Source organism: Myiozetetes cayanensis, unplaced genomic scaffold (assembly GCF_022539395.1).
Source record: "Myiozetetes cayanensis isolate MyiCay16 unplaced genomic scaffold, myiCay2020 scf1, whole genome shotgun sequence".
NCBI classification, from domain to species: domain Eukaryota; kingdom Metazoa; phylum Chordata; class Aves; order Passeriformes; family Tyrannidae; genus Myiozetetes; species Myiozetetes cayanensis.
In genome coordinates this window covers 107,585,884-107,599,920 of record NW_026086604.1, presented here as the reverse complement: position 1 = coordinate 107,599,920, position 14,037 = coordinate 107,585,884, and the positions used below count along the sequence as shown (strand labels likewise).

The following is a 14,037-nucleotide window of genomic DNA, read 5'->3' as shown; positions in this document are numbered from 1 at the left end:
CAACTGTGAACTGGAAGGAAAAGCTCCAAAATGACAGAAAACAGGAGCACAAACAAGACATGAACCTCTTCTCCCTGTTTGGATGACAAAAGCTTGCAGAATTTCTGCCCAGTGTTTTGAGAAATACTAGGGCGTGAATGGGTAAGTCAGAAGTGCATGACAGAAGGTCTACAAATACACCATAAATCTGACATATTTAAGCCATAGTGGATTTACTGTACAAATGCAGAACACCCATGCAGAGTATGGAAAGAAACTCCAGTTCTTCCACAAAGTAACTGACTCCTTGCATGTGTGATTCATGGCTTGTCTTAACAGAGTGGCTGCTCACAGACCAACATTCTGACTAGGCTGTCAAACTTCTGGAATTCCCAAACATCCAATGTCCTAACGTCCCACTCAGAGTAAAAAGGAGAAAAAAAAAACCAAAACCCAACCAAAAACAAAAGAACCCAACCAAACAAAACAAAAACCTCCAAAACAAACAAAAAAGAGTCTAAGACAGAGTCGAATGAATGTTGCTTCTCAAACTTCTTGAAATTGCAGAGCCTTTTATGTCTCTGTCTTTATGCAAATCTGACTGTCCGAATTGTTTTTATTAGAATTAAAACAAACCACATCATGCTTACTTTATGTTAACTCTCCCTTTTATAATTCACATAACTAATTCTTCTTAATTCACATAACATTATTTTGTGTGTACGACCTCCTACAAACTTTCCCATTGCTTCCTCAGGGACTGCAGCGCACAGCAGGGAAACACTGACCCAAAGCAAAGGTAGCTGCCAGCAGATAAGCAACACTCTTGGGTTAGGGGACAAGATGCCATGTCTCCTGTTTTACAAGAGTAGAAAAGGGAGAGAGATCTATCTTGTGGTGAGTCCTGGTATTGCACAAGCATGTATCAGTAGGTAGGTGATTCATTCACTCCTGTATGTGAATGAAACATTCAAGTTTCACAACTCGGTTTATTTACTTGGCTTCCAAACTCCCACAGAACGATGACTTTCAAGCTGCTGTCACACGTGTTTTGGCAAAAATGTAACAGTACTACAATATTAGGGACATTCACCACTTATAGTACAATCCACTGATTTTACTGGAAATCATCATATAAGAAAATCTCCTGAAATACTCAGCCAAACAGCATTACAGGCTACTTTAAAAAAACAGCCACATTTTACTGTAACTACACCGTATACACAAAACTCACACCCAAACTGCCAAAGACAGCTTCATAAAAACAAAGTTTAAAGGGCATGGCCATAAATGTGTGAGTTACCTGACAGAAAGACGTAACACTTAAAGAACAATAGTGGCATATGTTCTGTGAACAAAATTCAGAGGTTCCAAAAAGCATCCAAATCTCCAAATTGAATTTGAGTCTTGGACTTTGATTCACAGCACAAAAACTCAAGTCAGTTCATTCTGTTGTTTTAAAATCTATTGCCTTTACTCAAGAAAAGACAAATTTCCACCTCAGAAATGAAGCATAAATATTTTTGTTTTAATGGTTCTTGGAAAAAAAATTTAGGCTTAGCCATTCTTATTTAGGGTTTCCACACTTACCACTGCTCCACCACTTCTTGCCATTGATCACGTAACTGTCTCCATCTCGCTCAATGCTGCATTGCATATTGGTGGCATCACTTGAAGCCACATCAGGTTCTGTGTTAAAGGAAAAAACAAAAACAAACCACTGGGTTAAATAAAGAGGTAGTACTACCTCCACAAATATAGGGCTCTAGATATACTCTAACAGTAACACAGTTTTGCTCCCAGTAGAAAAGTTGTTTTCAGAACCTCACTGCTGGTGGTCGAAAGACATTTCGTTTTCCAACAACCTGTTATTCATAGCCAGTTTAAATGTACTTGTTCTCGGGATCAAATTATCCATTACGATCAACAGCCTTCTTCCTTTCCTGATGTTTTCAAACCTTTTATCCTTCCAATGTACTTAGAGAAAACAGTCATGTCTCTCCTCAGCCTTTTTCTTTCCCTGGCCTCTTCTCAAGTGAAAATGAAGAGATTGAAACTAATTTTATGCTAGTATGTGAAATAGACTATACAAAGTTGTCAGCAAAATGTCATCAATGAATATTTGGAACAGGAAAGATTCTCCCTCTCTACTTTCACCATTACTTTTTTTTTTAATAGGCACAAGCTTTTGCTTTAAAGTAAAAGCATCTCCTTCCTCTTGGGAAACACAGTGAAACAGAATTTGCAAAATAAGGATCCAGCTCTGAAAGGATGAGCTCTCTTGACTCCTGACACAGGAAGATCAAGATTCTGACATCACATATTCCAAAAGCTACCTTCCTATAGCAAGAACCAGATTTTCCAAAGATGCTGAATGCCATAAGCTTTCAAAAGCAAAAATTACTACGATGCTGAGCTATGGACATGAAGTAAGTTACCTCCAGGTTCTATCTTAAAGCCTCTACCTATGACATACTGCAAAACTACACAACTTTAATCACAGTAATTATACTTGCATCTATGTTTCTAAAGAACCCCACAGCACATTACAAAAAAGAGTGAGCTCTATTGTAAATCTGTTTGGTACTATAAAATGTATTTTACTAGTACTAAAAATAAACTGAAGATATATAGAAAGCAAATAGAATTGTAACCATGAAAAACAGTAACTACTGGGGAAGGGCAGCAAGGATGCTTCACTCTGCATTCACACCTCATAGATTTTATATTCAAACACATTCACAGATACAATGGAATTTTCTGTATTAATTCATTAACACACAACCTGTACTTTTCTACTTTTTGCATATACCATTTGAAGTTTCTGCCAATTGCCTCCAACTTTCTTCTGGAGAAAAATTTACCTGTCATGCAGAAGCAAGAACTAATCTTCCCTTCTAGGAGAGGCTCCAGCCACTCTTTCTTTTGCTCTTCAGTCCCATACATGTGGAGGACCTCCATGTTTCCAGTGTCTGTAAGAAATCAGCAGTCATGTTTTACTTCTTGGGCCACACAACTTGTAAGGTGCAAGATGACCAACTTTTTAATGCTCTCAGTGCTGTAGTTTAGGGACAGGGCTGCTAACCTGGTGCATGACAGTTAAAAACCTCAGGAGCAATGAGGCATTTCCCTGTCTCCTCAGCTATTAGGGCGTAGTCAAGCTGGCTGAGACCACTGACATCTGGAAGAAAAAGGTTCCACAGACCTTCTGCTTTTGCCATTTCCTGTTGCAAGAATCAACAGAGAAAAATACCAGCAATAAATCTCTAAAAACCCAGAAAAATAAATTCTGGCTTGCTAGACACTTCCTTCCTTCCTGCTGTCTAATATATCTCATGCCTTTTTTCAATAGTTATTTTGAAATAATAGGTACAATCTTTGATTGAAAATTCAGACACATCCCTCACAGAACACACTTTGTTCTTTACTCTTCCCTCATTTCTCCCACCTTTTGCACACTTCTCTCTTCCTTTCCTCTCACTATTCCTCACACTGTTTCTTTCCACACAGAGTAACTTCTCCAGCATGATATGCCAAAAATTCTTTTGCTCTATGTCTGTGCTCTTTTACTGCTAGAATGCTAAGAATATTTACTGTCCCATACCTTCAGTCTCTCAAGCAGTGGTGGTTTCTTCCATTTTTCCTCAGTATTTGCATGTTCAGTATAGTATTTTATTATTTCCTTAGAAAAACAAATAAAAAGATGCTGTTTAAATTAAGAACACACGTAACACAGAAATAATAATACCATGTCTCTTCCAGCCCTGTGCACCAAGAAACCAATTAAAAAAATATTCAACACAGCTTTTCATTATATAGTTAGTTGTATTATAAAATTAAATATATAATTGAAAACCAAACTGCAACCTATTTGCTTTGCAAGAGTTGAAATGCATCATAGAGATGACCCCAATCAGTACCTTATTTCACAAAATTATTTGGGTTGGTTTAAAGCACGTACTGATAATACAAGAAGATCAGTATTTTCTGATGATGAAAGTACCTGTTACCAGTAGTAAAGGCATGAACCCAAAAGTAAAAGCACAAATGAAAGCCTGACATAATGACACTAAAGATTCAGGTTTCCTGTCACAACATTCAGATATATAAGCCAGTTAATCTTTTGTTAACTGAAAAAAACCCCTCAAATAATACGTTTTCTCTTCCTGTCAAAATAATTCCTTAACAGATTATGTAAGCAGTCATTCTGAGCACAAGTGATTATTAGGAAAACTATATATTCAGTAATCTTAGTATTTTCACAAGTATGTTTTAGTGAGGCACAGAACTTCAAACATGGCCCAGAACTAGTTAAAGAATGAATAAAATAGCACCCTCTTCTGAAAATGACACAATAAGACAAATGCTCAAGTAAAATGTAGACGTCCTGATTCAGAATTCTTGTTATCAGAAATAACTTACAAGCACAACACTACTCATCTGCAAAACTTTGTGGTCCACTTATTTTTAAAGCAAGTACTTTGATTATTGGCAAGGCTTCTTTGGACAGTCCTAAACTACAACCCAAAACCAGCCACAGGCAAACTTTTAAGAAACTTTGCATATAAAGAGTTACAGCCCTTAACCCTTCCTCATGATAAGGTAGATGCATTCATAAATCTTTCAGATTAATATGTTCTCTGCATTTCTGCCTGACTGCCAAAACAAACAAACAAACACCAACAAAAAGCCCCAAAAGAGAAAGCCAAAGAAACCAGTTCTGCAAGAGAAGTCATCTGTGCTTCCATAAGGCTAAAAGCTGAACCAGCTTTCTAAGTGGAAAATTTCTCATCTTCCTAGGATAAGAGGTAAAATGATTCGTCTCATTTTCTCTTCTACTAATTATTGACTTCTGTGCGTATTTCATTGTCTGATTTCAAACCTTCCCTGGTATTAAATATATTCAGGAATGAGGCTACATGGCTACATTACCTGATCTCATTTTTTGTCAGAAAAGTCACAGCTTAAAAGAGAAAGCAAGAAACAGAAACACTCAGCTTCATATGGTTTAAAACAGCAGTTCCCATTTTTAAATCAGCATCTTTCCATTTATTATGTAAGAGTTCTAGGTTCTTGTTAAAGTATTTTAGCAAATTCCTTTAAAAAGTAACTCTTACTAAAGAGAGAAATTTTTACACTTCAAAAAGTTTAACAAGTCACTCAGCTTTCATTAACAATGCATACAACATTTTAATCCTGAAAAAAAAAAAAAAAGACAATAATGATTTCTGATAATATTTCTCAATGCCATAAATATCACTACATGAAAAAAAGGCTGGTTTGGAAAAAAAAACCAAAACAAGAAGATAAGACTTTTTTTACGTTTTTATAAAGTCTAGTCTGAAAATGTTCCCTTATAAATAGATTAACTAAAAGCTTTTACCTTCTCAGCTGGATAGGTGTGCTGCTTCATGAACTGCTTGACCTTCAGCAAAACCTCTTGGCCTTTCCTACTTTGATGGAAGAGCTCTCCAGAAATGTGCTGTGTGCTGCTGAAAGATGACCTAGGGAAGAACATTCAGTTGAATAATAAGTAAGACCAGATTTTGTCTCATAATAGCATAAGCTGCCTTACACAGGCATTCAAATAAATGAAGATGTTGTAAAAGCTTTGCCTTGCTGTTGAGAAGTAGTTTAGATCACTCTTACCTTTTTGAGAGCTCTAACCCTCTCTCTGCCAAAGGCTTTACAATCTTAGCAAATTCATGACTATTCTCTGCAGAAGCATTTCCAATGAGATATCTAGCATATATACCCTAAAACAAAAAGAAAGGCATAAATGGTATAATTATGCATTTAAAGTTGTCCCTTTAACACACTAGTGACTTTTTCAACTATGAAAGTAACACTTAAATGCACATACTCTTAAAAGGAAAAACTTAGCACCCAGACAGATTTTGTATTTGGGATATGCTAATATTGGGTTTGGTCCATCTCTGATGTAATGGAGATACTTTGCTGCACAAGAGTTAAAAAGACACCCCAGCTAAACCAACCTAAAGGCAAACCCCAAAAAGTAGTAGATGAAAACAAAAAAATAAAAAAGATAAATGTCTGCACATGATGCTGTAAGCAAGCCCTGTCCCTCAAGCCAGCTGACAACAGTACAGATATATGATTATTATCCATGACTAAATTAACTACCCATATACACACAAAAATATGTGACATTTCAGCAAATGTGAGTGTATTACCTGGGCTATTCCTGCCATTTTAAAATATGACAAAGCCAGAAAAAAGTTGAAGTTGGATAAAGTAGTGTTAATACGCCGGCAGCGGCAGTAAATGGAAACCAGTTCTTCAAATGAAGGAGTTTCTACAAAAAAAATACAACAATTTTTAAAAATACTCCACATATTCTGTGAACTTTTTTTCCAGCTTATTCTTCAACAGTTTTTCATCTTTATGAGATATTTAATTTACATCGCAAATATCATGATTTATAATTTCTCATGGCATAACTGTGATATGGGGAAAAAAAGGAAAAAGGATTTGCCAGAACTTCAAGTAACTATAACAATTCCTACCACCTCTTATCTCCACTCCAGACAGGAAACTAATTTCAGCTAGGGGGGGAGGATTTTATTTTTTAAATAAAATACATATATTTAGATTTAAATTTCTGTTCTCTTCCATTATCTCTAAGAAAGGTTAAAAATAAACTTTTACTGAAGTAGCATATTGTGGCTAAGACACAGTTTGTTGAAACAGAACTACCTCAAACCCATCAGCATGCTTCCAACAATGAAGAAAACATGGAAAAGTTATTTTCAAGTGCAAAGTAACATTTGTAGATTTACCATTTAATTCCTGTTTATAAGGGTAACATTTCAAATAAAAATCAACCCGAGAATTTGTTTCTACAAAACGATTACATTTCCATACCGATAATGCCCTTGAAACCCAAGACAGATCCTTGACCTAAGTCCTTAACAGATGTAGGCCAAAAGTAGAATTGAGTGGCATATGCTAAATCTGCTAAAGGATGACCAGTAGTTGAAAGTTCCCAGTCCAGCACTGCCAAAACACGAGCCTTAAATAAAAACAAAAACCTCAAGTTAGTGCTAGAAGACAAATCCTCTCCATCCACAAATGCACCAGCCCCTTAATATCCAAGAGTTTTATTTGGTTACTATATATTTAAAATTAAAAACACGCACTGTAGCTGTCTACAGCAAAAAGAGTTCCCTTTGGCACTATCTAAAGATCTGCGGAAAATTAAAATTCACATAAGGGCAGAAAGCTAGGCATTTTTCCAAAGAAAATCTGATTTAAATCTACATTTTTGAGTAGTGTTCTTCCTGTCAGAAACTCTTCTAGTCAAAATTTGATTGAATTAAAATATCCTAAAGAACAGTAGTACTGACAGCTGTTGTGTTTTTCCCCACTCTTGTCAGACAGTCCTTTAGCACGGAAACTCACAGACTATGCACCAAACCCCCTAACTTATCACAATATTATGTACAGATTAGCATTTACATGGGGAAGCAAATTTCTTAAACAGGAAGTCAATCACTGCCCAGACACTGACACCACCTTTTGCTGCAAGCATCCTTGCAATGGTGTCTTCAGCTGGGAGTGCTGAGACTCCCCAGTCTGTCATTCTGCTGAATTCTTATAATCCAGCTTGTCTGTCAACATAACGACCCCTCCAGCCCACTCACGACCCGTGGCTACTTGAAATCCGTGCAAAAGTCTTTCCTACGTGGTCACTCCTGCATATACAGGAACAGTTTCTAAAGGTTACTTGAAATTACCTATGTACAGCTTGATCAATTCCTTCAACTGCGTCAGGAACAGCTGTGAGAGTTCCTGAGACTGCCAAATTCTCTGCTCAGGGAGTCAAATCAGCACAATTAAGCCTACAACTAATGTATTTATCAACTAATCCATGCACAGCAATGGGACCTGTTGCTTTATTCTGAAGTAGGTATTGCAGTGTCTTGGGTACAAATCCCAGGCATATCTTCTGGTCACAAACAGAAAATAGTGTGGAAAAAATAATGAAAACGCAACTGGGTTGACAGATAGGTAACACTTATTTATTTCCACAAACCAGAAAAAAAAAAAATCTCTTTTTTTTCCCTTTCAGGATCTCTGTGATCTACGTATACTCCATAACTAAGTTTCAGAAGATTTTTCTTTGTTTCCACTAGTATCATGTATAATGCAGTCAGATCCTGTTCCAAAAGCCACTGTTAATTGAAGCCATACCACAGTCAAATGGGCTTTGGATCAGATCCTTATGTAGTTTAATGAAGTGAGATTTGAGTTGAACTGAATTCAACAGGATTTATGCATATACAATGTTTTGTATGGACTTTGAAGTAGGGACTAGAACTAATGAAAAAATTGAGTATCTTTCAAGGCCAGGTTGGATGGGGCCCCTGAACAACCTTGTCTAGTGAAATGTGTCCCTGCCCACGTCCAAAGGGTTGGAACTAGATGATTTTAAGGTCCCTTCCAACCCAAACCATTCTATGATTCTATCAGTTCTGTCTAGCTCCTGCAATGAAAACCAGGACTATATTAGGTACCTAAATACCATACACAGAGTATGTAGAAGAGTTAATTTCTCTCCTGTTCCTTTCAAAGATAATCCACAGAAGTGTTCCATTACATGGAGGTGTTTCAAATACCTCTGTTGGATGGAAGATGATGTTATCTATCCTCATGTCCCCGTGAATCAGGCTTTCTTCATTATCATCAAGTGGCAAGTTGTTTGCTAACCACTCAGCCAGTTTGTTCATGGCAGGAATATCTGTATGAGCAGCTGCATCATACTGTTTTTTCCAAGTTGACACCTAAAGAAATACAAAGACTCCAACTGATTTTCCAACTGATTCCCAAGGTTTTAAAGAGCACAAAATTCTGAAGCATGTGCTTCTGGTTTTCACTATTACCATGTTCCATAAGAATTCAGAAAAAAACCAGTACCTCTCCATTTGCAAATGTCAACTATGAGATCAAAAGATGCAATGAAGGCTACCTCTGTTTTCTATTTCAATCCTATTTACGTAGCTCAAACATAATATTATTCCAAAAGCAAATTAGTATCATTCCCTGAGCATAGCATCACAGAACCAATCTGCATGTAGCAGTGGCTTTACACGGTGCACAAAATAATTGAACTAAGTGAAGGTGTTTAATAGCTAAAATATGATGGTTAATTTCACAAGTTTTTAATAATTAATAATTTAACTTGCAAATCAAATAAATAATCAAAGACCTGACAAGACAAGAGAATTTTTTGAAGAGTTTTACCTGTCTTTTGCAGTATCCTGGTCCTCTGCCATATCCTTGGAGGCCCAATGACTGTAAATCAAAGGAGTGCAACAGGGCCAGAGTTTCTATCATCGCAATATACAAAGCAGAACGCTCTGCTGGGCCCACTTCAGGCAGTGAGATGTCTCGGAAAATGCGACCCTAAAAACACCATAAATCAGATATTTGGTGAGATGTACACACCACATGAAAAGAAGTAAAGCTCTACTTTTAATAACCAAAACCACATGCAGGGAATCAACAGCCCCTACGCAAACAAAAATTCCTTCCTCCTTTACTGTATTCCTTGCCCAGGGCAAATGAAGGGATTCACAGTAATCTCAGATCATTAGTATATGAAAGGCAATTAAAATAACAGATATATTCAGTAGATGAAAGTCTGAATTAGAGCACTGAATCCAGATATCATGAAGCTTGAAAGTACCAGGAAAAACAATGTTGCTGCATTACCTCTAACAACTAACTTGCAGAAAAAATATCAACGAAGACCTGAAGGAGATGGGGGGGGGGGCCCACAGACAGGGAGAGGAGGGAAATAGGAGGGTTGCACATGCTGAGGCAAACAATCCACAGAAATTCACTTGTGTTCTCCTTAAAGGCAGTTTAATATATTTAAAAGATGGGTGTGTTTTTCCATTTTCTCCTTTAATTTTGACCCTGCCAGCAACAGATTGGAAGAGGAAAAACAGATTCCTCTCTCCTCTGATATCCTCAATTTCACTGTTTTGCATGATGGTTTCAATATATTTACACAGCTAAAGCAGCAAGAGAATTTCTTTTACTAAAAGGTTCTGCATAGGAAATCTCAAGATCAGGTTTTGTATTGTGCAATAGTTTATTCAACAGAATAAACATATGGTTGTTTTCTAAATACACAATGTATTTGTTAAAAACATTGCAGTGCTGTCCATCTTAGAATGGACAGACTGTACATTTACATACTTAGAAATGCAGCAAGGTTTCTTCTTAAGGAATCACTTTCTTGTAGTCAAAACCAGAAAAATTCTCCATTTTTAATGTAAGAAATCGGTTTCAAATTTTTCATAGCTCTTACATTATATTACTCTTGATTCATGGTTTTTGTCGGAAAGTTAACCTAATCTCCAGGAACGGGCCAACAAACTCTTATATTTCTAATTTCCCAGTTAACCTAATGACAGAGTAGGATGCAACGAAAGGATAGAGGCCTGAATCAAATTCTCCTCCAGTGGGAAAAAAAAAACCCCTTAATATGGTATACTTCCACTCAAAAATCACCAAAATTTAACAGAAGCACTATCAATTCAGCAACAGTACCCCCAGATGCGAAAGACCACAGACAGAACTATGCTGTATTCTTTCTGAAACCATGTCTGAACTGGAATCCTGCTTGGTTTTCAAGAAAAGGTGATTGTATGTCAGCTCCTATCTTCGGTACTAAACAGGCCACAGGATGTCCAAAGATTTAGTATAACTTCATCAACTGACTATTTTCCCTCTGACTTGTGCATGCTTTTCACAGGAAAAATATTGCCTTATTGCAAGGCATCCTTCTGAGAACTCAAAACAAGAACAAGAGGTCAAATACTGAGCTGAATGTTTCAACAAAGTAGAAAATAAGCCTTGGAGAAGCTGAAATCTGTGAGAATCACTGATAGCTAGCATTTCTTAAAATTATCAGAAGATTATTTATGTTCATATCAGAAAACTTAGTGAGTGATGAGTAAGGCTCTAACAGAAAGGCAATTTAAAAGCATCTTGTAGTACGGAGAAGGAAAGAACCTCTCACATTGGAGGACCAACCTGCACATGCTGCATTACGTAAAACTCTGTTCCGATGACAGAAATGTCACTGCAGTACAACAGGGGCTCAGGCACCGGAAAGCCAGCTGAAAATAAGGCTTTCTGCACACGATATTCTCTATCGACCTGAAGGCGACACAGAAATTTAGGTTCAGTTAAAACCTCCCAAGCATAAATGATCACAGTGAATGACAATGTTTAGTTCACAGAACACCGGAAACGATCCAGCGGTTCACTGCGTTTCTGGACACACTCAAAATAGCGCCAGACCATCATGTACAGGACTTAGTCACTTGCAATACCAAGTGTTTGGAGCTTGATGAGGAACATTACTTACCTTGTGCGCTCCAGGCAAAAGGGGGCCATGGGGTTTCTTCCTGAGCACATAAGCCTGACCACCCTTCTGAAGGTAAAAGGTTGGATTTGACTGGCCTGAGCTACAAAGAGAGAGATTATAATTACAAATTCAAGCACTTACAAATTTGTAAACTTCTAACAGAAATGATGCAAAATGCACTTCAGCTTGGCCTGAACAAAATGGCAGGACAGAGGAAAGAGTTCTTCTCAGGACTTGTTTTGTGCTGTGTTTTTTTTTTTCAAATCTAGTCTTAACAGGAAGCAAGTGATAGAGTACAGAATCAAAAGTCAGAGGTTCTATTCCTACTTATAAGAAAGACGTCTTTCACTGTGGACAGATCACAGCCAATTTGTTCTCCTGTAGCCTTTACCTCTCCTCCATAAAGAGACATCATTAACTTATTCAAGGTACGCAGTAGATACTAACTTCAAAGCTTTCTGATTTGGAGGAATTAAACAGAGCAGAGTTCTCACTAGTTCATAACTGTATTTGTCCTATGGTGAGCTGTTTTTTGAACAATGTAAGCATAAAGAAAGCTCTCCAAATTGGAGGGGAACTTTTTACAAGAGCATGTAGTGACAGGACAACGAGGAATGGATTCAAACTGAAAGAGAGCAGGTTTAGATTAGATATTAGAAAAAAATTCTTTACTGTGAGAGTGGTGAGGGACTGGAACTGACTGCCCAGAGAAGTTGTGGATGCCCCATCCCTGGTAGTGTTCAAGGCCGGGCTGGATGCAGCTCTGAACCACCTGGTCTAGAGAAATATATCCCTACATGTGGCAAGGAGTTGGAAATAGATGGTCTTTCAGGTCCCTTACAACCATTCTATGATTCTATTCTATGATTAAACTACTGATGATTCTAGTACCAAGCTCCACTGTATGCCAGCCTGATCACGATGTCCATATGCTATGCTTAAGGGACCAGCCTATAGGAAAATTTTAAAGAACAAATGTTGAAGTGACAAAGAAAAACATTTCAATCGCATAATGTGTAAAAGAAAAGGACAACCTAGTTAAACCCTTCATAATATCTTTTCCATCATATTCCAACCAAGCTCATTGACCCTTATTTTCCTCAAGGCTCTGTGCTAATCTGCATGCCTTTCTTTCCTCATTCTACATAATTCTTAAGATGCATTCTGACTTGGTCCAATAAAAGATTGAACAACTACTAGAAAATAAAAACCAAGTGAACTTTTTCCCTCATGCCTCCCATTACATTTCCATTCTCCCTGAAGCAGTTAGGGCATAGTTTGTAACACAGTTTAACAAGTATACTGCACTGACAAATGCTCTGCCTAGCACAAAAGAAATTTACACCAGCTGAAGCCTCAAACAGCAACTACAAGACAAGCAAAGTAGTAAGAGCAGATTTTACTATTAGCTACTCTCCTAAGGCCCTTCCTAAAGTCTCCTCAATCACAGTACAGCTGAGGATTCAATGGATGGTTTATATTTGCAATAGAAGACAATGAAAAATTGTTTACTGTTTCTTAGTGATGGCTGCAGATAAAGTACTCAAGGTCATGTTTACAGAGGAATTAATACTTATTTTTGGAATACCTTCTAATGTGAAGTCATGCAGCAACAACACTAACTTGCTGAATGCGAATGAACCCACCGTTCTATTGAATAGAGGCTTTGGAGCCTGGGTGTGGCACCTCACTGGCGCATGGCATTACTCAGGGCGTTTATGGGAATTTCAACACATCCTTGCCCTGTTCTCACGGATTTGCTTAACCGGCGACAGCCTAACGCTTCTATAATTGAATCCTTAAGTTGTGTATGTGCTTCTGAACATTACTATTTGCTGTGCAATCGAAGACGGAGCAGGTAAATTGAGAGGCGATAAAACGATCGTGCGAGTACTCTGAGGACAGCGGGGAGTCCAACCAACACACAGCCCAGCCGCAGACAGCTAGCTGCGGGCACACACTGCCTGTGACAAAGGTCACCTTCGCCGCCACCGCAACCTTTGACTTCTCCAGCCGCCCGAGGTACGGGCTGCTCTCTCGGTGCCTGCTGTCCGCCATTCCCAGAACACCTCTCCTCTGGCCACCTTCCCTGCCAGGCAGCAGCGAGCGGCTCCTCTTCTGGCCTCGCAGTGCGGGCTCACAGCCCATGTCCCAGCCACGGAGGCGGCTCTGGCCCCGCCGGGGGCGCTGGGGCAGGAGAGCGGCGGCTCGCCCGCTACCTCTGTCACCTGTGCCACCTGAGTCACCTGTTACCTGTACTGCCTGACAGCCAGCGCGCCCGCGGGCTGCCGAGGGAAGCCGCTCAGGTGGCTGCTCAGGTAGCGCTCCAAGCTGCCCTGGTCGAAGCGGTGCTGCCGCCGCACCTCGCTGGTGCCCGGCTCCGCCGCCATCCCGGGAGGCTCCGCCGCTGCCCGCTCCGCCCCGCCCCAACCCGTCCCGTCCTGTCCCGTCCGCCGCCGCCCGGAGGCGCCTCGGTCCGCCAAGGAAAGTGCAGCCCGCACCCGGGGCTGCCGGGGTTGGGGGGCTTCTCCTGGAAGACAGCGTTCCCGGGAGGAAGGCACCACCTGGGCACACCCCCGCCCACAGCCGCGGCCGCCGGAGCTCGCCCACTCCCACCGCCGGGTGTCGGGAGGCGGCCCCGGGATGGGAACGCC

At 39.3% G+C, this 14,037-nt stretch overlaps 1 protein-coding gene across 1 annotated transcript in view; it reads right to left on the bottom strand.

Annotated features, from left to right (window-relative positions):
- Positions 1 to 13,980, bottom strand: part of ACAD11 (acyl-CoA dehydrogenase family member 11) — a 30,600-nt gene extending 16,620 nt beyond the window's left edge. Inside the window, exons 1-13 of the mRNA XM_050306704.1 lie at positions 13,637 to 13,980; positions 11,384 to 11,483; positions 11,047 to 11,172; positions 9,244 to 9,405; positions 8,619 to 8,783; positions 6,865 to 7,012; positions 6,174 to 6,295; positions 5,629 to 5,735; positions 5,363 to 5,483; positions 3,584 to 3,661; positions 3,065 to 3,203; positions 2,844 to 2,951; positions 1,570 to 1,668 (exon numbers count right to left, since the gene is read on the bottom strand). Coding sequence (XP_050162661.1) covers positions 1,570 to 1,668; positions 2,844 to 2,951; positions 3,065 to 3,203; positions 3,584 to 3,661; positions 5,363 to 5,483; positions 5,629 to 5,735; positions 6,174 to 6,295; positions 6,865 to 7,012; positions 8,619 to 8,783; positions 9,244 to 9,405; positions 11,047 to 11,172; positions 11,384 to 11,483; positions 13,637 to 13,773 — 1,612 coding nt within the window. The 5' untranslated portion in view covers positions 13,774 to 13,980. The remainder of the gene's footprint in view (positions 1 to 1,569; positions 1,669 to 2,843; positions 2,952 to 3,064; positions 3,204 to 3,583; positions 3,662 to 5,362; positions 5,484 to 5,628; positions 5,736 to 6,173; positions 6,296 to 6,864; positions 7,013 to 8,618; positions 8,784 to 9,243; positions 9,406 to 11,046; positions 11,173 to 11,383; positions 11,484 to 13,636) is intronic.
- Positions 13,981 to 14,037: the final 57 nt, after the last annotated feature.